Here is a 27,251-nt window from a genome sequence, read left to right as displayed (position 1 = left end):
ATAACTATGTGAGCGTCTACCCTATGCAATCATTATTTCAAAATAATTTTGAAATGGAGGATGCCTTATTTCGCAATTGGTAAACCTCATTGTATGAGGAATAGCGCCTATTTCAAAACAGGGGTTGTGGAGACAGGAAATAGAGCCTATTTCAAAGTAGGGTCTGCGGAGACAGAAATAGAGCCTATTTCAAAATAAGCCATGGTGCATCCAATGGCTCTATTTTGAAACAGGTTCTATTGTGTGTAGATGCTCTATTTCAAAATAGCTGAGAGCGATTTCAAAATGCATTTTATGTGTAGCTGTGTTATTTCTGAATAAACTACTCCAGAATACCTCTTCTGGAATAGCTTTTCAGGAATAATGCTGCTGTGTAGCCTAAGGCTATGTCTACATGGTGATGCTATTTTGGGGTACAAATTTATCCCGAAATAACACCACTGCTGTGTAGCCTAACGCTGCAGAATTGCCTAAGGATACAAATGTATCCTGAAATAATAATGCCATAGCTTTTCCCTGTGCTCAAAACAGTGGTGCCATTTCGAGAACGGTATTGCAGTTCCAGTACCCCTCGATGTATGAGGGTTTATGAACTTTTGGAATAGGCATTTCGTTTGAACTCCAGTGCCTGTTTGGATGGGACCAAGTTCAGAATAAGGAATTTTGAAATAATTTATGCAATTTGTGTAGTACAAATTGCATAAATTATTTCAAAAATAACTTGTCATGTAGAAAAGAAAGCTGCAGGTAATATTTTTGTTCAGATTTTCAGCTTTGTTGTTGTTGCAAATGTTGATTAGAAAGGTATAAATTGGAAAAAAAAGCTTTTGAAATCTAAAATGTTGTGTTTAAAACTTTATGACACGGATTTAAACTTAAATTATTTCCTTCTTCCTCCATAGGTTACAGATATGATGCTTCAGGACAAGCCCTATCCGGAGTGGGGCAAGTCTGCCAGGGCTTTCTGGAAGAAGGGAAATGTTAGGATCATTTTATTCTGGTAGGAAAACAATATAATCCAATTATTGTAAGTGAACCTTGAATAGACATCCAAACCTCTGCCAAAATGCACTCTAATCTCTTTGGCAGTGAAGAACGTTGAAGAGAATACATGATAAGAATAGAACTGATGAAGGAATTGAGCTATATTTTCTAATACAATTTCATACAATATTTGTTACCCTGTTAAAACAATTTTATATGAACAGCAAGGCTTCAGGCCCATTGAAGCCAATACTGCATACACATACGCATTCTCTAATAAGAATGTGACATATGAGCTAAATTTTAAAATTGCCTCAACCTGGCTTCCATTTCTTGTCCAGGTATTTGTGGGCACAAAACCGTAGGATAAAAATTGCTGGCACGTGTGATAACATTGAGATGTCTAATTACCTGTTTGTTCCTGTAAATAAGGTAATTAAACATCTACATGCTTTCTTGTGTGCCTCCAATTAAATGTGATAACATTTTGCATTTTAATGTGAATGCAAAAATAAATTTGGCCAATAGATTTTTTTAAAAGAGAGAGTATAAAAAATAGACAACAAGAAAGCCAGTGTGGCTCAATAATGGGGTACAGGAGTCACATGAAGCAAAAGGTATTCTTCACAATTCCAGCCCAAGTCATGCAAATAAAAAGGAATATAAATGATAGCAAGTAAAATAAAAAAGGAAGTCTATATGGTTTAGGAAGGAATTTGAAGAACATATTGTGAAACACATAAAGGGATAAGCCATTCTTCGGCTATAAGAATCCTGTGAGAATATTAGTGGGTCTGCAGTTCTAGCAAAGATTAAAGAGAGACATTCAAGAGGATATATTATAGCAGAGTTAAATCATTTCTTTGCATCAGTCCTTACAACAGTGGATACTGGGATATTCACTTTTTCAGGCAATAAAGATGAGATACTCTAGGAAATTTGGGGTGGGGGTGTCAGAAAGGTGTGCCAGAACAAATGGATAATTTAAACAAAACAAAAAACAAAAAAAAACAATAGCCAGGATTTGCCACACTGGAGACACAGACTCATTCTGGGCTGACTTCAGAATGAAGGGACTGAGCTAACAAAAATATGCAGTTCTCATTAAAATCAAGTATACTGAAAGTCTGCAGATTAATAAATGTTTATGAGTTTTTTTAGAAGAGCTGGAATGATTCTGGCAGTGGCTAACCACTGACAGTTCAGTACCAGGTAATCTCATTGAAATAGTAATTAAGAATAAATTATAAAAATCCTTAGATTGTTATATGATAAAAGAAACAGCATAGCTTTTCTAAGGGAAAATAATCCCTCTCTGGTCTGTGAGACCTCTTTTGAGAATGTCAGGAGAATAGTAGATTCAGGAAAACCAGTGGATCTAATGTACCTGGACTTTCAAAAGGCCTTTGACCAAGTTCCTTACACAAGGTAATTAAGAAGACTAACGGGTAAGAGACAACACATCTCAGAAATTGTCTAAGAAATAGAAAACAGAAAGAATAAAATAGCAATTTTTGCAATGTTGAACACTAAAAATGGAATGCCTCAATTCTCTGCACTAGGATTAGCGTTTAGCCATGACTGGGGAAAAAGGACAGCACAGAAATGTGGCAAAGTTTGCAGAAGACATAACATTATTTAGTAAAAACAATGAGAAGTCTTGTGGCACCTTATAGACTAATAGATATATCAGAGCATAAGCTTTTGTGGGCAAAGACCCACTTTGTCAGACAAAAGCTTATGCTCCAATTTATCTGTTAGTCTGTAAGGTACCATAGGACTTCTCATTGTTTTTATGGATGCAGACTAACATAGCTACCCCCCCGATACTTGAACACTGTTTAGGCTTGTCAAGACTAGAGGGCTACGTCTACACAAGAAGCCTCTATCAACAGAAGTCACTGTCAGAAGAGAGTTCCTGGCAAAACTTCTGTCGGCAGATTGTGTCTACATATAAAAGCAGATTGAAAGAGCAAACCGCTCTGTCGACAGGGAGCAGCCAGACTGCCTGTTTCTCTCTCAACAGAACAGCTGACCAGAAGCTCTGCAAACAGGGCTGCCTGGTAAATCAGAAGCCCTGGCTGTTGACAAAAGGGCCCTGGAGCATCTACTAAGCTGTTTTGTCAATGTAGCACTATCGAGCAAGGCGTTATACCTGAATGGGGGGAGGTGTAACGCTGCCGACAGATGTGCCAGGTTTTGTCGGCAGACTGTTGACAGAGCGCATTTTGCATGTAGATGTGCTGCTTTTTTTTTTCAACAAAAGCCCAGTTTTCCCAGGAAAAGACTCTTGTGTAGACACAGCCAAGAAGACTGTGAGGGATATAAGAAAGCCAGGTTTATGGACAGCAGAATTGCAGATGAAATTGATTGTTCATAAATGCAAGCTAATGTGTATTGAAAGCAATAATGAGCTATATTGCTGAGCCTGAAATCAGTTGTGTTTGGGAAAAAATAATAAACTCCGGGCATTGTTGTGAAAAACCCAATGAAAACCTGTTTCAGAAGTGGTGTTCAAAAAGGCAAACACAATGTTGAAATACATATCTAGCATGGTAGAAAAGATCAAGTCATGATGTAAAGCAATCATCTTTGCCTGGAATACAGTGCTAAATTCTAGCCAACCCATCTCAGAAAATCCATAGCGTCTGGTGGATCAGTTAGTTAGTCATGAAAAGACTGTCATTTGAGGAAAAATTGAAACTATTGAGACAAGTCACAGTGGGGATAAGTGAGCAACATGGTCAAGATATTTTACTTCTGAGAGAGAATATTGCAAGACTGGGGCTATGGCTACACTAACAAGTTTTTTCAACAAAACTAGAGTTTTGTCTACAAAACTTGCCTCATTTCCACCCACAAAATGTGTTTTGTTAACAACCTGTCAAAACTAAGCACTTCCTCCAACAACCTTCGGCCTCTCCTAGATGAGGAAGAGTGCCTTTGTTGTCAGATTCTGTCAATAAAAAAGCAGTGTGGATGCTCTGGGGTGGCCTTCTGTCAACAGACAGGCTTTCAGGGCACTGGGCAGCCCTGTCTCCTATGCTTCTGGTTGGCTGTTTTGCTGAGAAAGTGGCCAGGCTGTTCAGCTTCTCTGTAGACAGAGCAGATTGCTCTTTTGATCAGCTTGAGTGTATGGCCACACTCTGTAGACAGGTGTTTTGTCAAAAAATCTCTTCCAACAGAAACATCTATCAATGGATGCTTCTAGTGTAGCCATAGCCACAGAGAACAATCTCTGTAAAAAGAAAACAACAACAACTTCACTTTAGTGTCCATACAAAAGATGTTTTGGATTTTTTTTACAGGACAAAGTAGTATAAAGTCTTATTTGTTTTCACATAATATTTACACTAAAAGTTCAAAATAGAAATGTACTCATATAAAAGATGTTTCTTTTCATAAATACGCTTTTAAATAGTGTTTTTAAAGATGACTCAGAACATAAAGAGCATCATAACCTCTTATTTGTAGCTATCAGCAATGAAATAAAAGCATCCTAGGTAAGAATCCATATTAAATAGAGAAATTATTTATATGCAGGCTACATCTACACTAGCCCCTTTCTTTCAGAAGGGGCATTATAATGAGTGAGTTGGGAAGGTACTAATGAGGTGCTTCCATGAATATGCAATGCCTCATTAGCTTGATGGTGGCCACACACCATTTGAAAGTGCCACTTTCGAATTGCACACCACCCGTGTAGACAGAGGCCTTTCGTAAGGACCCCCCTGGACTTTGAAAGCAACTTCTTCCTATTTGGTTTTAGGAAGTAGGGGCTTTCAAAGTCAGGAAGATCCTTTCGAAAAGCCCCCATCTAGATGAGTGGCACATGATTCGAAAGCGCAGCTGCTGTTATGCTAATGAGGCACTGCATATTCATGACAGCACCTCATTAACATCTTCCCAACTCACTCATTACCATGCCCCTTCCAAAAGAAGGGGGCTAGTGTAGACACAGCAATAGTGTGTGTCACATAAACTTTCATTTTTCTTTATGAAGAGGAGAAAGGGAGAGAGAAGGCTGACTAAAATGATGGGTGGTAATATAAAATATTTGTCTTTTTTTTTTTTTTTGCTCTGCTTCGGGTCTTGTGACATCAAAGGACTCGTTTTGGTAAGCTGTCTGAAAGGAACATCTGAAATAGAAAATGCCACCAAAACATAGAAGTAGTAGAACCGTCTTAATTAGTATCTTCTAAATGGCACAGCCGTTTCATTGGGATAAGTGTCAGTCCAGTGCGCTATCCTTTAACTACTCAAAATAAAGGATAAGTCACAACGATAGCAAAATTTTTAAAATGTCAGAAGCCTGCGTCTGAACGCAAAAGATGTGTGGTCCGTAATACCTGATGTGCATATGCAGTTACAAGGACAGGGCAAACAAACTGGATATTTGACCAGTCAAATCACTGATAAGGGTCAAATCCTTCAAGATACCCTTTCATGGGCATCCCTTGTTCCATAATCAATACAATACAGTCCTTAGTGAATGATCGCATATTTTTTTCCTCATCTCAGTGCATAGAATAGACACAGAAAGGGATAAAATTAAGGCCTCAGAGGCAATTATGAATGTGACATTTCCTAACATTTATGTACCTGAGTTTGGCACCTGAATACCTTTCTTATAATATTTAGTATGTCAACATATTGATCTAATTTTCTTTACATTTCAGCATTTTTAAAACTAGAAGCCATCTTACATAGATTCAACAAGAAAGGAATGTAATTCAGAAAGAGTCAATGTTATGGCTTACTCAAAGGTTACTCAGTTCCTACAGGAAACTATTTTATCTTTATAAAAGAACACTCTTACGCAGAGTTCAGTGTGGGATTTCTTACTATATAACTGTGGGAACTTCCATCTGAGATTGATCACCATGACTCCAGAATGGAAATTACACATAGGCTTTTTACTGTATTTTTTTTCCTGTGGTGCTCCCAATTGAGGTTTTGACCTGATCAGCTGTATTTCAGTACTTCTTGCTTTGCAGTAATCACAATAATAAATGCATTACTGGAGCAATACTTGGCTTTTACAGTTTTGAAAACAGCTCTTGTATTTGTTTCCGAAGACATCTTATTAAAATGAGTTATTTTCATTGTGCACTGCATTTAAAATAGCTAAGTAGATTTCGTAGCTTTGTCAGCCTTAATTAAATACTGTCCCAGAAAAAAACAGTTCTTTCATTTAAGTTAAGATTTCTAGACTCCATGTCACAGAAGGGTAAGCCATGAAAAACAAGGGAGGAACGAGTTATGTTACTCACTTTCTCCCATTTACTTCACTCTGGTGGACGGACTGAATGGCTCGGCCCCTGGGCAAGGTGCAGGGGAGGGGGCTGACTCTGCACTCCTGGAAGGGTTGGAGATTTGGGTGGAAGCGACATGGCTAGGGACTGCCAGGCCTCATTGTTGGCTGGACTGCATCATGCCCCTTCTTCCTCTGCCAGGCCTTACCGCCTCCTGGCATGTGCTGCCCCAAGCTCCAGCCACAACTTAAAGGGCCTGTGGCTTCAGATGCTGCTGCTGAAACAGTAGTGGCAAGCCCTTTTGAATCACAGGCCCCAGTGCAGTTGCTTCTTTCTCCCTCTCCCTTTCCCCCCATCAGTGAGCCTGACTTCACTCATTAACTCTTTCTCATTCTAAACAAGCGGTTCTGAAATCAAGGGTATATATACCCCGGGGGTACACCGAGGGTATCGCAATTCAAATACCTAATTGTCTAGTTTTACAGCAGGAGCCATAAAAAGCATTAGCAAGGTTATTACGGGCTAAAGAACCTATTTATACTGTGCTGTATACTATACATGGAAAGGTAAATACAATATTTATAGTCCAGTCGACTGATTTTATAACTATGTGGTCAAAATGAGAAAGTAATTTTTCAGTAATAGAGTGGTACTTCAGTATTTTTATGCCTGTGTTTGAAAGCCAAGTAGTTTTTAAATGAGGTCTAACTTGTGGGCATGCAAGACGAATCAGACTGCCAGAAGGGGTGCAGTTATATGGAAAGGCTGAGAGCCAATGTTCTAAGGCACGTATTTTCCACTGCCACAGTCCATGTATCAGCCGTAATTCGCTGAACAGACCAGTGGTGTGTATCTCTAGCACTCCATCTTGCTTGCAGGCGCTTACCTTGCTCAGACAGGCTACATCTACACTACTAGATAAATTCGATTTTATTAAATTTGATTTTTTAATGCTGGGTTTTATTAATTTGATTTTGAGTATCCTCACTTCCCACAAAGTCCACACAAAGTTGAGTTAGTGCTGCCACACTAGAGTGGCCAAACATTGCCTGGGCAGCAGTGCACTGTGGGATCTTGTCCACAGTTCCTTCTGTCCCACATGGTGTGACCTCTCCCCTGGGCTCTGCAGCACCCCGGTCACTGGCAGTGCTTATCCTTCTTCCTAGTTCCTGGGTGCCTGGCACCTTGTGGGAGCCAGGAAACTGACCAGCACTGCTGCACCTGGTTTGGGGGAGCTGAGACCCAGGCACATCAGGAAGCCAGGTGCTGCTCCGGTCAGTTTCCTGGCTCCCATGAGTGGAGGGCAGCCAGGAGCCAGCTGAAGCAGTGCCCACAGTTTCTTGGCTCCCAACCACTAGCAGGAGCCAGGAAACTGACCAAGGCTGCTGCGTTGGTGAGTTTTCCAGGTTCCGTGAGTGGCGGGCAGCTGGGAGCCAGGTGCCATAGCACCAGTCAGCCTCTGGAGGCTAATGAATTTGATTCAAAGACATGGCACTTCCACACTAGCCTTCACTCGCACTGTTAATTTCGACCTTGATGCTACACCTACCTTATTCTGACAGTATTATGCAATCGATATTGGTGCTCTCCCTAAATCGAGCTAGTGGTATTTACAGTGAGCACAGTCATGTGGTACAATCGAGTTAACTTCCTTAAATTCGAATTTGTCTTGTAGTGTAGATGTAGTCAAAGTGTTGAAGGGTGTCTGCCAATCCACTCAGACAGGTGGGTGACTAATTACTTCCGATGTAAAGAAGAGAGGTTACTGGGGCTCTCTGGGTAGACAGGAGCTAGGGTGGGGGGTGAGAAACTCCGAGAGAAGAGTGCAAAGAGCTGCTAAACCTGGTGGAAAGACTGGAGATTAACTTTGTTGTTAATTTTTTTTTTTTTTTTACGAAAAGAAAGTGCTGAGTTTGGATTTTACCCAGTGCGTGGGTGGAGTTTTAACAGTCAGTGAGGACATGCCTACCTCCTTAGGCTTCCCCTCCAGATCTGCAAAGCACACTGTGGATGGAATAAGTATCAGAGAGGTAGCCGTGTTAGTCTGTATCTTCGAGAGCAACAAAAAGTCCTGTTGTTGTTGTTGTGGATGGAATATTAGGTGTCTTTGCAGATGCCAGTAGGGACCACATCGGCACCATTCCTAGAATAACCATGCTGCCTTAGGGTAAGTGGAAGCCAGAGGGAACAAAGTGTGGAGGCAGTGAAGCTTTGTATAAATGCCTCTCGCGGCTGCGGACAACTTGGGATCTTTGCAGGTTTCAAGATTTCCTTTAGGCTCTTAAAACTCAGCCTGCTGTGCCGGCATGATAGAAAATGGATGGAGCTGATATAACTGCCTAGATAGGGTTATCTCCTACATAGCTTTGGACATGTGTGGAGGTTCCCATGATTCCCCCACCCCTGCAACCTGGAACCTTTCCCTGATCTCAAACACTGAAATGACTTTTCAAGTGCATAGGCAGTGAGTATGAGGCGGAATTGACTTAAGGGTTCCAGCCATAAGCCAAAAGTGTGGCTTACAGCATGACCAGTCTTGTGAATCTAAGCCGTACACTTCCTATTGATTTAAATTTTGATTCTTTATTGTAGGATTATTATCTTAAAATCCACTGGAGAAATGAGTAATACATTCCTCTAATTTAGCACTGGCAAGTTCTTCCCTTTTTGTTTTCTTTCACGTTAGTGTCAATAGTCAAGTGCTCTTTGGTAAAGGGTTAGATTTGATTGGTTCAGGCTTCCCATTCCCAACAGCACTGATGGTTTATTTATATATTTCTGGGTAGGATTTATGACTGTGTAATTCCATAAAATAGGATCATGTCTATCCGTGCAATGCTTAAGGCTGATATTTAAATAAAATAGTGATTAGAGAAGAGACTGGTTTCCAGATCTCACATGTTGCAAGTACCTTCATCACTGAGCCACAGGACCATTTTCTCACTCCCTCTCCCTATATGCCCCAATCACTATGTAAGTATTTTATACAATATGGAACAGCTTTAACAGAAGAGAAGTGCCTCACCTGAGAATAGCCCATAGACTGGGAGCTTGGGCGTTCATGTAGAAGGAGAGGAGACTTGGGTTTAAGTCTACTCCAGCATAGAGATTTGAAGCTGTCTCTCTCCCATCCCAGGTGAATGCTGTAGCACGTGGGTATAAAGCAGGTGCTGCCATCTTCTCCGGTTTAGAGGGGTAGCTGAGTTAGTCTGTTTCAGCAAAATACAATGAGAAGACCTGTGGCACCTTAAAAACCCAAATCTTTAAGGCTTTAAGGTGCCGCTGGACTCCTCCTTGTTTCCTCTGGTTTTTTGGCTCTAGCTTATCATTTCGGTTGCTAAACAATAGGTAAAAATGCCCAGAAAACAAATGGAACAATGCATCATTTGACCCAAAATGAATGTTTTTTGGACTTTGTTAAACTTTTCAGGAAGAAAAAAAAGATCAGTTTCAGTTTGACCAGAACAATTATTTTATTTAAAGACTGCCAGCAAACAGACACGAACACGGCTCTGTAAGTGGCAGGATTTTACTAACACGTGTCCCCACAGACTGAAAAAAAATATTGTGGCTGTATGCGATATATTAGAAATAACAGACAGTCTCCCTAGAACAGAGCTTCATAATGTAAGTACATCCTTGTACGCACTGTGGTTTTGGACTGTAAAGCTAAGTACAGTTTGATCCTGGAAGATCTTCAGGCCCAGAATTTTTTCCCCCCTTTCTCACAGGCTTTACTATGCAGAGGCCTTGTAGATTCATCCACCTGCACCCTTAATTTCAAATCGGTACTTCAGGTTCAAGCTTTATTCCGCATGCTTTCAAAAATCTGTTAAACAATGTCAAAAAACACTAGGGCTAGGTCTACACTAGCCAAAAACTTCGAAATTGCCATGCAAATGGCCATTTTGAAGTTTACTAATGAAGCGCTGAAATACATCTTCAGCGCCTCATTAGCATGCGGACGGTCATGGCACTTCGAAATTGACGCGGCTCGTCCAGAGGGGGCTCCTTTTCGAAAGGACACTGGCTACTTTGAAGTCCCCTTATTCCTCTGAGCAGATAGGAATAAGAGGACTTCGAAGTAGGCAGGGTCCTTTTGAAAATGAGCCCCGTCTGGACGAGCCGCGCGGTGGCGAGCCGCGGCAATTTCGAAGTGCCCCTCTACCATCCACAACACACTACTGCCCCCACAACAACACTACTGCACCCTGAGAGCACACGACACACATTTTTGTTTTAAAAATAAACCCGAACGTTATTGAAACCAACAAAAATGGTGAATATTTTTAAACAGGAAGGGAGAACTATGTACATTAGGGGGGCGGGACAGCTACTAAAGGGGGAGTGGGGCACGACAAGTATGTACAATGAGGGGGGAACTATGTACAAAGGAGGGGGGCCTGGGTGGCCCAGTCCTTGGCCTCCTTCCCTACTGTCCAGTGCCTGGCGTGTGGGGGGGCACAACCCACGCCTGCACTGGAGGCCCTGTCGAGGCCGGGTGAGGGCGGGGAGGACTGGCAGGTATGGCCGGGCTGGCTCCTGAGCCCTGCGGTCCTCCTCCTCAGCAGGCTCCATGGCAGGTGGAGGGCAGCTGGGATGGATGGCAGCTGGAGCGGCGGGGGGTGGCATCCACTTGGCGATCCACTCCAGGGTCCCGGTGATCTGCTCAAAGATCTGCACGAAGGACCACCAGGCCTCCTGGCGCCAAGCCAGTGCCCACTCCTGCAAGTGGAGCCGGCGCTACTCCACTTGCAGGTGGCATTCTGACACCTCCTCCTGGTGCTGGAGGGTGGCAAGGACATGGGGGTGAGCAGACGCCCATGGCTGGCTCCAGCGGTGGTGGGCTCGTCCCTGGGCCGGTCCCTGCTCCGTCGCTCGGCTGCCATGGCGTGATGTCCTGAGCGGGCTGTCCAGCACAACAGACACGGCGCCCGCACTCTCGTGGCCCTCAGATGGTGTGGCTTCAGAAAAGAGCGGGGAGGGTGAAGACAGCCATTAGTCTGGGACCTGACCTGTGGCCCACATCCCCCACCCCTCCACTGCTGGGTCCTCATCCCCTGTCCCCCAGGACAGGGTGTGGTGTCCCCATGGGTGACCCCCTTCAGGGGTTCTTCTCCCCACTACCCCAGGGATGGGGCGCTGTGCTATCCTTGGAGGCAGGTGCTGACGGGCTCTGGGGGGGCCATGCCGCTGCTGTCCTGGGGCCATGGTCTGGCTGGGCCATGGTGGGCCAGGGTCACCTGGGTGTATGGGGGACCCTGGTCATGCCCCTTGCCCCTTCCCCTTAACCTGAGGGTGTGCACCTGGGGTATATACCTGATGGTCTGCTCCCACGGTGGAGCTGCTGCTGGAGCTGTGGGAGAGCCGCCCATCACTGGAGCCCTCTTCCTCCTCCGCTGTCCCATGGGTGGACTCCTCTGGGGGCCCCTGGGGTGCAGGGCTGCCCTCTGGGCTGGACTCCGGCTCCAGGGCCTGCTGGAGCTCCTCAGCTGAGGTGTCAAGGGTGGCCGGGTGGGAGGAAGTGTACCAGGGGCCCAGGATCTCCCTGAGCTCCCAGTAATAGGGGCAAGTGGAGGAGGTGGCCCCAAACTGGCTGGCCGTGTCCCAGGCCCGGGCGTAACCCTGCCGCAGCTCCTTGACTTTACTCCTGAAATGGTCAGGAGTGCAGACAGGGTGGCCCCAGGGGGACCGGCCCTCGGCCAGCCAGGCGAATGCATCTGCATTCTGCCGTTTGCTCGCCATTACCTGGAGCACCTCCTCCTCACCCCAAAGTCCCAGCAGGTCCCGGATCTCGCCATCCTACCAGAAGGGGCCCCGCTGCCTCTTCCCTCCCTGGCTGAACAGCTGGGAGCCCTGTGTCCCCCTGGGGGGCGTGCCCTGTGGGTGCTTGGGGGGCAGGCTGGCTGCTATGGGTGCTGGGTAGTGGATTGGGGCGTCTGCAGGGCGTGCAGGCTATGCATGCATCTGTGCTGCTGCCTGCACACTCTCAGCTTCCTGCCACAGGAAATCCAGGTACATGGAGCTTTGAGGGCTGCTGCACGCGGTGAGCCTCGCAGGGCCTGGACAGAGCGTCTCTGAACCCCTCAGCTGATGGCCGCCATGGAGGACCCCGCTATTTCGACATAACGGGACGTGGATTGTCTTCACACACCCTACTTCGACGTTGGATGTCGAAATAGGGTGCTACTCCCATCTTCTGATGGGGATAGTGATTTCGACCTCTCACCGCCTTACGTCGATTTCAACTTCAAAATAGCGCACAGCTAGCGTAGACGCGGCTCATGTGTTTCATCCTTCTAACAATTATAATCATTGTTCACGGCCTTTGTCATGTCTGAGTTCCAAAAATCAGTTCAGTTCTGCAAAATAAATATAATGATTAAAGCAGTCAAGGCATGTTGGAGCCATTTTTAACTGTTTGTTTCCATAATGGTATATTCAAAGACATGTGTTTGAATTTGCTGAAGCCAGACAGCCAAGCTTTCATGCATCTAACTGAACCTTGCCTCATCCTCAGAGCATCCATTCATGCATTCTTCACTATTGTGTGTACTCATTTTGTTTTAGAAAGCATGTTAACATGTAAGCAACTGTAAATTACATAAATGGCAAGCGATAATCACAAGCCATATTGGTCACTGAAGATATTATTTCTTAACAGCATACACATTTAAAAGGTTATATGACTCCCAGTTGAACAGAAGGGAGTCATTCTATAACATACATAAGGCTAAGGAAAAAAACAATGAACTCATCTCTGCATACGTTGGGCCTGATTGTGCATATTTACTTGAACTGCGAAGCACTAATTGACAAAAGTTGTTCAGTTAACGTTAATAAGATTCTCCATGTTTGTATGTATAACACAATGTTATATTTGCAGGGTTGTACTGGGGCAGGTTCTTAGCTGGTGTAAATCTGTGTATCTCCATTTACTTCAGTGGTTCAGTGCCACTTGACACCAATATATTACCCCTTTTGACTCTTGGCTGTCCTGATGAGCTGAATTTGATTCCTTTTTGGGCATCATCAGCAGAGCAATTTGCTAAGTTATAACTGCAGAGCAACTGGTTTTGCCTGGGCAAATTCTGAGAGGACAGCAGGGTTATGCTGCTGCCACTGAGAGCTGATGACCACTGGCCCATGACTTGATCCAGGGGAGATTGTGGGGCGACATAATTCATATATTGCTTGCTAAGTTATTTTATTATTTGTACATGAGCTCAATATAGGTGAAGTGCAAGTAAAGAAGGCTGTAAAGTGAGGAGGGCTATTAAGCAGGGGGTCGAGGCCTAAGTGAGGCCTGATGGTGTCAGTAGAGACCTGGACCCAGGTCAGGAGATGCTGCAATGTCGTGTAGCTTGTGACAAACAATTAAACCCCAAAGAAGGAAAAGCCAAGTTAAAACAGCAGCTTTTTTGGATGTTTCGAGTGTGTGTTTGCTTGTGTGTGTTTTCTAGACGTTTCTGTTTTTACGTGTAAACTAAACACTTTTGGGCCTCAAACCGGCAGTCATAGTCACCTGGGCATGAGTGTCTGCAACAGGAAACAATGAATTGAATAATGCCAGTTTGAGCGAGCCTTGTCCATTCTGTTCAATTAGCTTCTTATGCCACAACCATCACTGGAGTAGAACCCTTTAAATTAAAATAAATACTTTGCCGCTATACATTTTAACACAAATATAAATATGAATTCAGTTGTACTCAGTTAACTTGTATAGAAAACGTAAATGTAAGAGTTAGGGATCTTTCTTAGGTTCTTTATTATTTTGCTATCTTTGTGTTTTGCCAAAATTTATAAAGCTTTTAAATTGAAAATCTACTGATGACTATCTATATTGAGTACACAACTTCAAAAATCTCCCTTATAGATATAATAATAAGGATGTTGTGTTAATATTTTAATTTCAAGTAGTTATATGTAGTCTTCTCATAACTTGACAGCAGAAATAGCAGTAGCTAAAACAAAGGCTGTCAATGTTTAGTTTAGCTAAAAATAAAATGTCAATAAAGCACATTATATTAACAAAAGGCTCCTGGAAGACTTTCTGTTTTCTAATGCACATGCTGATACTTTTTTCGTTTTTATGGATCTCTGCTTTTTGTTAAATTCCTCAGAAGAAGTAGTTATATGTTCCAAGTTCTTACAATAGAACTATTTAGCTTTCAGAATGTACTTATTTTAGTTACTCTATTCAGAGAGTTTATTCTGATGAACATAAGCTACAGTCCTCACTTCAGTCAAAACCCTAAGTAAACAGCTTGTAAAACAAAGACAATGCCAGTATAGTAGTCAGTAATTACTTAGCATCTTCCATCTATTCAAATGTTACCTACTGAAATGAGTGATTTTTCCTTGAGAAAGACCTTGGCTCTCATTTAGAGTGCTTTGCTTTGTACGTAATGGTTGTTATGGTGTGTTTGTTGGCCCCAACCTGTTTCTAATTAAGACAATGGGAGAAGTCCCATGGATTTCAATCCGAGTAGGATCAAGATGTTGTGTGTGAGGAGTAACAGGGGCATGGGAGTGCCAGGGAGGATCATTTGTGGAAAAAATTATTGACAGAGGCTAACTTTTGGAAGCTTTGTTTCTCACAATCCATCTAACTCATTGCCCACCAGCATCCACTAGCTCTTCCACAAAGTAACTTGAATTTAATTTAATTTAATTAAGCAGCAAGTATCATACAATTGCGAGAGGAGGCACAGGCCAAGAAATAGTCAGAAGACTGCATTAAAATGGAGTTGGCATACATTTGAATTCCTTTAGTTGCTCCAGCAGCACGAGCCTCTTCAAAGACATGCTTGAAAGAAAAAGAACAAAATGTTGAAAAGTTCAAGTATATCCTATGTGGCTTTTTCCTACAGCTGAGCACATTTTTCTCTTTAAATCATCTGAACCTATTGACCACCATCCGTGCAAGCTCTAAGGCCAACAAGACTTTTGAGAATGGTGGGGTCTAAAGGAGCTAGGTAGTCTTTCTTTTGGTCATTGTGGTTCTTTTTGGTTGCTTGCTTTTTTATTCAGGTAGGTTGGACTGAGTTTCTTATTTTAATTTTTGTAGGACTTATTATTATGAACTTATATATAATCAAGCTATTTCATTAGTATTCAAGCACTTGAGGTTTTAAATGGGTGCTGTTTAAAATGGAAGGATACGAAACAGAGTTTTAATAAATGGGAAATATAGAAATAGATTTCTCAATGGTCATTTACAGTCTATTAAAATACCTGATTTTTAAAATGTGCCCGTCTATATACTCTGCACACAGGTATTATGTATTTGTATTTCAGTTGTATCCAGCGGCTCCTGTCATGGAACAAGGGCTCATTTTACTAGTCTTTGTACAAACAGAGAACAAAAAAATGATCCCATCCCTGAAGAGCCTGAAATCCAGGCATCTAACTTAAAGAACAAGACAGCAGTTAAAGGGGGTGCTCTTGAGTGCTCAGTCGCAATGATTGTTGTCAACGAGGCCAACTAACAGCTCCACAATGCCACCTACTATAAAGAACTCAAAGACCCTACACCACAGTTCACACAGGAATTCAAGGATATCATCAAACCATTCTCCATACAACTCCGGGAGAAATTCTATGACCTCATCCCCCATGAACTCACCCCAGGGACCTTCAACATGTTTCCCAAGATACACAAACAAGGAATCCCAAGCAGACCCAGCATCTCTGAATATGGCATTCTTACTGAAAGAATGTCAAGACTTGCAGAAACTGCTGAACACAGAGAACCAGCTTCCTTCAGGGTATGACCAATCTCCTCCAGAAACTCTGCAGTGTTAATAATCACCCTCAAAACACCATCCTTGCCACCATCAAATCACAGCCTTGTACACTGGCACTCCTCACCATGACAGCATCACTGCTTGCCTCAAATATCTACCAGACCATTCACAGCACTCAGATATACACTTCTAACACAATTGCCAAGATCATCATACCAGTGGCATATCTGAGATACATATTTACCCCTTTCCTTTTTCATATTTCATGATGTTCAGCAGAAAATAAAACAAAAACCAAAGAAAACCCCAAACCTTATTGCTTTAATAACAGCTGTTGTACCTGCTTGATCTGAGGTGATTCAGAAAGAGTCCCATGAAGGAGGAATCACGTGAGACCTAAATAGTAACAGAGAGATAGCCGTGCTAATCTATATACTATGAAAATAAAAAAGCAGTCCAGTAGCACTTTAAAGACTAACAAAATAATTTATTAGGTGATGAGCTTTCGTGGGACAGACCCACTTCTTCAGACCATAGCCATACCAGAACAGACTCAATATTTAAGGCACAGAGAACCAAAAATAGTAATCAAGGTTGACAAATCAGAAGAATTTTTATCAAGGTAAGCAAATCAGAGAGCTGAGGCTATCTCTCTGTTACTACACTACATTGTTATTATTCCAAAATAAACTATTCCAGAATAATGCATCTACACTACAGGGAAGCCCCAAAATAAGCATAACTTATTCCAAAATATTGTGTCCACACACAATAGAGCCTAGTTCAGATTAGAGCCCCCTGCTTCCTGCGGGCTCTAATGCAAAATACTATGTCTACACAGCAGCTTTATTTCAACAAAAACTATTCTAGAATATAAACAGGGAGGTAACCGTGTACCGTATTTCAAAATAGCTCCTATTCCCTGTCTACTGACCCCTATTTCAAAATATCTATTTTGAAATAGGCACTATTTTTCATAAAATGAGGTTTATCAAATTTGAAATAAGGTGTCCACAGTTTTCATATTATTTTGAAATAGTGGTTGCATTGGATAGATGCTTGTAAAGCTATTTTGAAATAGTGGCCATTATTTCAAAATAACTTTGCTGCATAGATACCGCATCAGGTTACGTCTGCACATCAGCATTATTTTGAAATAAGCCATTCCAGAATAGCTATTCCAGAATAGTTTATTTGGAAATAACACAGCTACACACAAGAATGCATTTTGAAATAGTCCCCCAGCTATTTTGAAAGAGCATGTCTGGACACATAGGCTGTGGCTACGCTAGCCCCTCCTTTTGGAAGGGCTATGGTAATGTGACACTTCAGGATATGCTAATGAGTCACTCCATGCATATGCAGTACCTCATTAGCATAATGATGGCCCTGTGGGCTTTGAAACTGCTGGTTTTGAAACATACGCCTCCCATGTAGCCGGGGGCCTTTTGAAACCCCCCCCCCCCCGATTTCAAAAGCCCCTCTCTCCAAAACCAGATGGGAAGAAGTGGCTTTTGAAATCAGGGGGCTGTTTTGAAAGGTCCCCAGCTACACAGGCGGTGTTCATTTCAAAACGGCAGTTTCTAAGCCTGCACAGCCACCATTATGCTAACCAGGCACTGCATATTCATGGAAGCGCCTCATTAGCATCTTCCAAAGTGTCACGTTACCATACCCCTTCTGAAAGGCAGGGCTGTTGTGGCCACGGCCATAATGTTTATTTTGAAATAGTGCCATTGGACACCATGACGGCTTAGTTCAAAATAGCGCTGTTCTGTGCCTTCACAGCTCCTGTTTCGAAATAGGCATTATTGCTCCTGCAATGAAGCTTACAGTTTATCTCAAAATAGTGTGTGCGTAGTGTAGATGCTCACACAGTTATTTTGAAATAACAGCTGTTATCTCAGAATAATTTTGCTTTGTGGTCATAGCCTCAGTGACCAGGCTGAAAGCTTCTAGCCAAACATGAATCAAAAAGAGAGCGTCTTGAACGCTGCAGCCACTAGGCCATCCAGAAGTAAACTGAGTTCTAGTAGGACCCCCTGATAATCTGAGTAATACAATTAGGCAGACTTTTGCTGCTCCTCCACCCGCCATTTCTCACATGTGCCCCCCTTCCCACTGAGATAATCACATGGCGCTTTCCTAACATTGAACCTACAGCTAAAGATGGGTAGAGAATATTAATCGTAGGTTTATCTATTTGGGGGACAATGATCCTGAGCAGGCTTTGTAACCTGTCTTTGGTCTCCATCTGTATTATGTAATCAGAGACATATTGCTTTGATGTCTAGCATTGGAGGAGTGCACAAAGGGAATTTCATGAAGGATCCCATACAGCAGGAAAGTTAGGTGAATTATAAATAATTTCAAACTGTATCTGATGTGAGAATGATGGAGTGAAAATTTAACCATAATGTGGCTTGGATTCCAAATAAAAAGTCATTTTTGCCCCAACAGAGGAGCTGTATAATATAGAGACCCAAGAGACTGGTTAGGTGTGAATTCCTGTCAGAATTTCTGTTAATTTATTTGGTGTGAGAAGCCTGGGTAATCCAGCATCTGTATACTCATCACGTTTTTTTTTTTTAAAGAACAGGAGCATGAGAACAAATAAACTGAAAGGGTTTGTTTTTATTGTAGAATTTTTTTTCTGACTTTTCTCTAAGGAAAATTTTATGTTTCTGTTACAGCTGCCCTTGGAGTAACTTTGGCATGTGCTGGGTCAGCTGTGGCTTCTTAGTAGACACAATGTTTTATACTGACTGGAAGAGATTTTCTTTTCAAAGACCCTGGCAGCAACAAGGGCTGGATTCCCTCGGTGTATGGGGCCTTCTCTAAAATAAGAAAATGGGCTTGAGCCCCCACCCACAGCTGTACATCTGCCTCTGAGAAATTAAAATAGAAACACCTTGGTCAGCTTTCCTGGCAGCTCTTCCCCACAACAAAGCTTGGGAGCGTGGAATCCACATGCGGAAAAGAGAAAAACAAATGACAGAAACACAATAACTACGTATATATTTACCTAGCTTAAAATTAGCAAAACCCTGTGACTGGGTCAGGAATATGGGCAGCCCCAGCCTACTAAGAACTGATTGTCTTTCTTGCTCCAGTCCAGAACTCTTGGTCACATCAAAGTCCCCAGTCATCTAACCCCGACTCCTCGGGCCAATTGGACTAAGATTTTGGGGAGCGGGGCACATAGGAGTGGCTCTCTGCTTTGGTTTGGTGAAATCTGCACCACTAGGTCCCTCTCTGACAAACAGCTGTATAGTCTGTGACATCAGCTCTGTCATTCTAGAGACACCTGGGCACCACTTGTGAAATTGTCTTTGAATACACGCATCCCTTTCAGGGCACTGTGCAGTTGGCAGTGAGCTGCCACCACCTGTTGCAGACTTGTTCAGCCATCTCTTCACCACAGTCTGTCTGGGACATTGCGATGTGAGCTGTGTGCTAGTGCTACTGGTCCAGTTGGACCTTGCTGCAAAGTCAGCTCTGTGCTTGTGCTGCCAGTCTGGCTTTGCCTGTCTGTCAAACAAGCTCTGCACTGATGCCGTTGCTGCTGTTTCAGCCAAGTCTGATGGGGTTGAGTCCGGTGCTGTACAGCCCATCACCATCCCAGAGAATCATTCCACATTGGGTTCAGAACTGAGGAACCCAATGTGAGGAACTCAGGGTAAAACAAGACCCTTGGAGTGATTCCCTCATCTCTAGGGCAGAATCCTCTCTGCCTGCTTGTTGTACTTGACTCTTAGTGTGAAACCAGAAACCTACATATCCAGGGCATTTCTTGTGCAGTTTCTTGTGTCCGTTCATGAATACAGTTATAACAACAGTTTATTATCACAGTCAGAACACAGACTAATTCTAAATAAATCACAAGAAGTGGAACTCTGGCAATCCACACTGGCTTTTCTTCTTTTCTGCTACAGAGGGAGCAGAAAGTTTTAATTCTCTCCCTTATGGGGTGGATTGATTCTGTGGTGATCAGTCCACCGGGGATTGATTTAGTGGGTTCAGTGCAGGGGTCAGCAACCAAAATAGCAAGAAGAGCCTTTTTTTTTTTTTTTTTGGAATTTGTTAAAAAACTTAATTCAAGAGTTGCGATGCATGCAAATAAGACTGTGTTAGCAACACAATCAAAACACTCATAGGCCGTTTCTACACAGGCCACTTTTTTGGAAAGTGGCATGGTAATACACAGCCCAAAATATGCTAATGAGGTGCGGATGCAAATTCCCCATGCATCGTTAGCATACAGTCACGTGATTTGGAGTCCAGTAGACCATTCTTCCAGACTCCAAAACGCCATGTAGAAGCGCGGCCCCGGGGAGCTTCCAGAAGGAAGTCCTTCTTTCAGAGGCCCCTTCTTCCCGAAAATTTTTGGGAAGAAGGGACTTCCGGAAGAAGGACTTCCTTCCGGATGACCCCTGGGGCCACACTTCTACATGGCGTTTTTGGAGTCTGAAAGAACGGTCTTCTGGACTCCAAATCACGTGACCTTATGCTAATGAGGCACGGGGAATTTGCATCCACACCTCATTAGCATACTTTGGGCCCTATATTACCATGCCACTTTCAAAGAAAGTGGCCTGTGTAGAAACAGCCATACAGTATCATATCCCACAATGCACTGCACATATTAAAGGGGAAGGTATCGAACGTTTTGCGATCACACATCGCTTGCTATTTAGATATGCATTGTTTGTTGCTGGGCTTTTTAGACATTCACCATTTATCCAAAGCAATCAGGGAGTGTTTTATTACCTTTGCAGCATAGCACTGGGAGCCACAAAGAAGTCCTTAAAGAGCCGCATGTGGCACCGGAGCCACAGGTGGCAGACCCCTGGTGTAGTGACAGAACTGAGAGAGTGTTCTTCTGTCTACCCAGCATGGTGTGGACCATGCAGGAAGTAAATCTGCACTATGTGGATTTGAATTATGCTACTAATGTAACTCAAATTGCAGCAATTATAAAAACTTTTCTTCATAGTTTAGACCTACCCTGATCCCTTGAGCTCTAGGATTTACACAAAAAAGGACATTGCTACAAAGGCCTCCTCTGGGGTAGAGTGAAGCAAATCATTGATTTTTTAGCTAAGTGCCTGAAATGAAATATCTGAAAAAAATTTTCAAACCTTTTCAAACTGAATCTTATTTTTTTCATCGAAAGTTCCCAAAATGAAAGGCTGCAAATTTCTTGTTCGATTTGGACAAAACATTTTGCACGTTGTTTTGAAATGACATTTTGAAATGAAATGTCCATTTCCAAAAAAGTTTTGACATTTTGAGAAAAAAATCATTTTTTTCCAGCAGAAACTGCCCACCAAATTTGACCTGAACTTGAAAATAGTTTAAGTGCCCTGAAAAATGAATTGTCCGGTGAATTTGCTGCTCGCTGCAAAAAATTAGCTCAGCTCTGTTCTAGCAGCTCCACCTGCCTACTTGGAGTCACCCTCACTAACACAGTAAGCCAACTCTAAGTGTTCAAAACTCAGGAATCAGGCTGTAAAACCATGAGACTCACTTTAAAATAAAGAGATTTAACATAATTTTGAGGGGGATTTATTTATCTTTTGGTGCTGGAGCCATTAAGGTTCACATTTTCAAGCTTTATTTCGTGTTTCCATGACTGTAAGGGCTAGAAACTGTTTTGTTTTTTTGAAATGAAAGCTGAAACACTCAAATAAGTAATGGTGCCAGCAGCCGTGGCTCTTGGCTAACAATGGCCAGACTGAGGCTCTGAGGCAAGAGCAGGGAAAGTGGCCCAGGGAAAACAGGCAGTGGAAAGAGGAGGAGGGGCAGTAAGTGACAGGCAGCTATAGGGTCCTTGGACTGGGACCTAGTAGGCAGGCCTGCCCCACCCCTTTGTCTCAAATTCCAGTGAGAAGAATGCCCTATATCCAGACTCCTGAAGCCAGCTCCTGAAGCCAGCATGTAGACTAGAGACTGCAGTTGGTAGAGACAGAAGTGATGATGGGGAATCACCACTAGAGGGAGGCACGCAGACAATTAAGAACATAAAAACAGTCACACTGAGTCAGACCAAAGGTCCATCTCTCCCAATATCCTGTCCTTCTACAGTTGCCAATACCAGATGTCCCAGAGGGCATGAACAGAACAAGCAATCACCAAGTAATCCCTCACCTGTTATCCATTTCCAGCCTCTGACAAACAGAGGCTAGGGACACCATTCCCACCTATCTTGGTCAATAGCCATTGATGGACCTAACCTTCATTAATTTATCTAGTTCTTTTTTGAAACCTGTTAAAAGTCCTGGTCTTCCCAGCATCCCCTGGTACTATGCGCTGCAAGAAGAAAAACTTTCTTTTGTTAGTTTTAAATCTGCTACCCATTAATTTCATTTGGTGATCTCTAGTTCTTATGTTATGGGAACATATAAATAACTTTTCCTTAATCACTTTCTCCACACCAGTCATGATTTTATAAACCTCTATCATATCCCTGCCTCCCTTATTCTCCTCTTTTCTAAACTGAAAAGTCCCAAGGCTTGGTCTACACGGCACGGCTTTCCTGGCAGATCCATGCTAATGAGCAGCCTCGAAATTGCAAATGGCTGCTCATTAGCATGGTCAAGCAGCTTATTAGCATAGCCACACGAGAGCTCGGTCTCGGATGTTTTTTTTCAGGCATAAAGGTCTGTCAACAAAGGGGCTTTTTGCCGGCAGGGGCACGTACACATGGCCTTTTTACTGCTGGCACCCCCTTCTGCCAAGACTGAGCTCTCACGCAGCTATGCTAATGAGCTTCGGGACCATGCTAATGAACAGCCGTTTGCAATTTTGAGGCTGTTCATTAGCATGGATCTGCCGGGAAAGCTGTGCCATGTAGACCCAGTCCCCATCTTTTTAATCTGTCTTCGTATGGTACCCATTTCAAACTCGTAAGCATTTTTGTTGCCCTTTTCTGAACCTTTTCCAATGCCAACATGTCTTTTTTGAGATGAGGCGACCACATCTGTATGCAGTATTCAAAACGTGGGCATACCATGGCATTGTGCGCCAATTCCCAGAACAGCCAGCAGGAGGTGCTGTGGTAATGAATCTGCCCCGTTATAGGTACATATGGTTTCCTCCTCAACCTCTGGGCTCTTTTATAATGGACCTGACCTTTTATAACTCTATTATTGTTTTTGTTTATCTGATTGTTTATCGACTTCACCATTGATCGTATCACAATTATGGGAGGGACGGTGTTAAGTTATAGTTCATAGAATCATAGAAGAGTAGGACTGGAAGGGACCTCGAGAGGCCATCAAGTCCAGCCCCCTGCCCTCATGGCAGGACCGAGCACTTTCTAGACCATCCCTGAAAGCCATCTATCTAACTTCTTCTTAAATAGCTCCAGTGATGGAGATTCTACCACCTCCCTTGGCAATTCGTTCCAGTGTTTGATCACCCTGACAGTTAGGAACTTTTTCCTAATGTCCAACCTGAACCTCCCCTGCTGCAATTTAAGTCCATTGCCTCTTGTTCTATCCTCAGAGGCAAGGAAGAACAAGTTCCCTCCCTCTGCCTTATGACACCCTTTTAGATACCTGAAAACTGCTATCATGTCCCCCCCCAATCTTCTCTTTCCCAAACTAAACAAGCCCAATTCTTTCAGCCTTTCTTCATAGGTCATGTTCTCTGGACCTTTGATCATTCTCGTTGCTCTCCTCTGGACCCTCTCCAATTTCTCCACATCCTTCCTGAATTGCGGTGCCCAGAACTGGACACAATACTCCAGCTGAGGCCTAACCAGCGCAGAGTACAGCGGGAGAATGACTTCTCGTGTCTTGTTCACAACACGCCTGTTAATGCATCCTAGAATCATGTTTGCTTTTTTTGCAACAGCATCACACTGTTGACTCATATTTAGCTTGTGGTCCACTATAACCCCTAGATCCCTTTCTGCTCATTCCTAGGCAGTCCTTTCCCATTCTGTATGTGTGACACTGATTGCTCCTTCCTAAGTGGAACACTTTGCATTTGTCCTTATTAAACTTCATCCTGTTTACCTCAGGCCATTTCTCCAGTTTATCCAACTCCTTTTGAATTATGACCCTATCCTCAAAGAAGTTGCAACCCCTCCCAGCTTGGTATCATCTGCAAACTTAATAAGTGTACTTTCTATGTCAATATCTAAATCGTTAATGAAGATATTGAACAGAACTGGTCCTAAAACAGACCCCTGCGGAACCCCACGTGTTATACTTTTCCAGCAGGATTGAAAACCATTAATAACTACTCCCTGGGTACGGCTATCCAGCCAGTTGTTCACCCACCTTATAGTAGCCCCATCTAAGTTGTATTTGCATAGTTTATTGATAAGTATATTATATGAGACCATGTCAAATGCTTTACTGAAGTCTAGGTATACCACATCCACCGCTTCTCCCTTATCCACAAGGCTCATTATTCTATCAAAGAAAGCTATTAGATTGGTTTGACATGATCTGTTTTTAACAAAACCATGCTGGCTGTTCCCTACCACCTTACCACCTTCCAACTGCTTGCAGATGATTTCTTTAATTACCTGCTCCATTATCTTTCCTGGCACAGAAGTTAAGCTGACTGGCCTGTAGTTTCCCGGGTAATTCTTGTTCCCCTTTTTATAAATGGGTACTATATTTGCCCTTTTCCAGTCTTCTGGAATCTCTCCCGTCTCCCACGATTTTCCAAAAATGATTGCTAAAGGCTCAGATATCTCTTCTATCAGCTCCTTGAGGATTCTAGGATGCATTTCATCAGGCCCTGGTGATTTGCAGACATCTAATTTTTCTAAGTAAATTTTAATTTGTTCTTTTTTTATTTCAACTTCTAAACCTACCGCTTTTTCACTAGCGTTCTCTATGTCAGGCATTCCTTCAGATTTCTCAGTGAACACCGAAACAAAGAAATCATTAAACATTTCTGCCATTTCCAAATTCCCTGTTACTGTTTCTCCCTCGTCACTGATCAATGGCCCTACCCTCTCCTTGGTCTTCCTCTTGTTACCAATGTATTTGTAAAAAGCCTTCTTGTTTCCCTTTATGCTTGTAGCTAGTTTGAGCTCATTTTGTGCCTTAGCCTTTCTAATCTTGCTCCTGCATGCTCGTGTTGTTTGCCTATATTCGTCCTTTGTAATTTGTCCTAGTTTCCATTTCTTATACGATTCCTTTTTTAGTTTGAGATCATGCAAGATCTCCTGGTTAAGCCAAGGCAGCCTTTTGCCATGTTTTCTATCTTTCCTACTCAGCGGGATAGCTTGCTTTTGGGCCCTTAATAATGTCCCTTTGAAAAACTGCCAACTCTCCTCAGCTGTTTTTCCCCTCAGTTTAGCTTCCCATGGGACCTTACCTACCAGCTGTCTGAGTTTACCAAAATCTGCCTTCTTGAAATCCATTTTCTCTATTATACTGTTTTCCCTTCTACCCTTCCTTAGAATTGTGAACTCTATGATTTCATGATCACTTTCACCCAAGCATCCTTCCACTTTCAAAATTCTCAATAATTTCCTCCCTATTTGTTAAAATTAAATCTAGAACAGCTTCCCCCCGATAGCTTTGTCAACCTTTTGGAATAAAAAGTTGTCTGCAATGCACTCCAAGAATTTATTCGACAGTCTGTCCCCTGCTGTATTAGTTTCCCAACATATACCTGGATAGTTGAAGTCCCCCATCACCACCAAATTCTGGGCCCTGGATGATTTTGTTAGCTGTTTAAAGAAAGCCTCATCCACCTCTTCCACCTGGCTAGGGGGCCTGTAGTAGACTCCTAGTAGGACCTGATCCTTGTTTTTTACTCCTCTGAGTCTAACCCAGAGACTTGCAACCCGTCCATCTCCTATGTCCATCTCCACCTCTGTCCAAGTGTGTACATTTTTAATATACAAGGCAACACCTCCTCCCTTCTTTCCCTGTCTGTCCTTCCTAAGCAGGCTGTACCCTTCAATACCAACATTCCAATCATGAGTATTATCCCACCAAGTTTCTTTGATGCCAACGATATCATAGTTGTATTCATTAATTAGTACTTCCAATTCTTCTTGTTTATTTCCCATACTTCTTGCATTTGTATGTAGGCATCTCAGACATTGATTTGGTCTTGCCTCCCAGTTTTGCCCTGACCCTCTTTTTACTCTCCCAGTGTAGCTCATGCTCCCTCCCATTTCAAGTTCGTCTCCCAGGTATCCGTGCTCTCCACTTACCTGCAGGCTTTGCTCCCCTGCCCCCATCGAACCTAGTTTAAAGCCCTCCTCACTAGGTTAGCCAGCCTGTGTCCGAATATGGTCTTCCCCCTCCTCGAAAGGTGAACGCCATCTCTGCCTAGCAGTCCTTCCTGGAAAAGGATCCCACGGTCAAAGAAACCAAAGCCTTCCTGGCGACACCATCTACGCAACCAAGCATTCACCTCTAGGATACACCTGTCTCTGCCTGGGCCCCTATCTCTGACAGGCAGGATTGAAGAGAATACCACCTGCGCCCCAAACACCCTGACCCATGCCCCCAGAGCCCTGAAGTCACTCTTGACCTGCTCAGCATCACACCTCGCAGTATCATTAGTGTCCACATGGATGAGAAGCATGGGATAGTAGTCAGAGGGCCGGATAATGCTCGACAATGCCTGCGTAACGTCTCGGATATGAGCCCCCGGCAGGCAGCACACCTCCCGAGAGGAAATGTCAGAGCGACAGATGGGTGCCTCCATCCCCCTTAGAAGAGAGTCCCTGACCACCACTACTCTACGTTTCCTTCTTGCAGGGGTGGCAGTAGACTTCCCAGCCTTGCGGGTACGAGGCTTCTCCTCTTCTGTACGGGGTAATTCTTGGTCTCCTGTATCGAGTACAGCATAACGGTTTTCCAGTATCACGGTGGGAGGGTTCTGAGCAGGGGTGGGACACTGCCCACTGTGAGAAGTAACCAGCTGCCAGTGTCCACCCTGGTCCACCTCCTCCAGTGGTTTATCAGCCATCCTGTGCACTGGGACAGTTACCTCCACAGTCTCCACCTGAATACTATCCAGGAACTGCTCATGGACTCGGATACTCCTCAACCTGGCCACCTCCTCCTGTAGCTCCCTCACCTGCCACCTGAGAGATTCCACCAGCAGGCACCTTCCACACTGAATATTCCCCTCAGCCTGGGTATCAGTAAGTGGGAACGGCAAGCCACAGTCCTTGCAGAGCCCCACCAGGATCTGGGTAGAAACATCCATGGTCAGGCGGTCTGTCTGGCTACAGGCACAAGTGGAGGAGACAGCAGTAATGCTGGCACAG

General features: G+C 43.4%; 1 protein-coding gene across 6 annotated transcripts in view; it reads left to right on the top strand.

The window, feature by feature from the left end:
* Window positions 1-27,251, top strand: part of TMEM117 (transmembrane protein 117) — a 375,771-nt gene that overhangs the window by 248,876 nt on the left and 99,644 nt on the right. For all 6 annotated transcript variants that reach the window (XM_075014183.1, XM_075014201.1, XM_075014221.1 and 3 more), the window contains one exon: window positions 903-1,000. In XM_075014183.1, the coding sequence (XP_074870284.1) occupies window positions 903-1,000 (98 nt within the window). The remainder of the gene's footprint in view (window positions 1-902; window positions 1,001-27,251) is intronic.

The sequence above is a fragment of the Carettochelys insculpta genome, chromosome 1, assembly GCF_033958435.1.
Source record: "Carettochelys insculpta isolate YL-2023 chromosome 1, ASM3395843v1, whole genome shotgun sequence".
NCBI lineage: Eukaryota > Metazoa > Chordata > Testudines > Carettochelyidae > Carettochelys > Carettochelys insculpta.
This window is presented reverse-complemented; position numbering and strand designations above follow the sequence as displayed.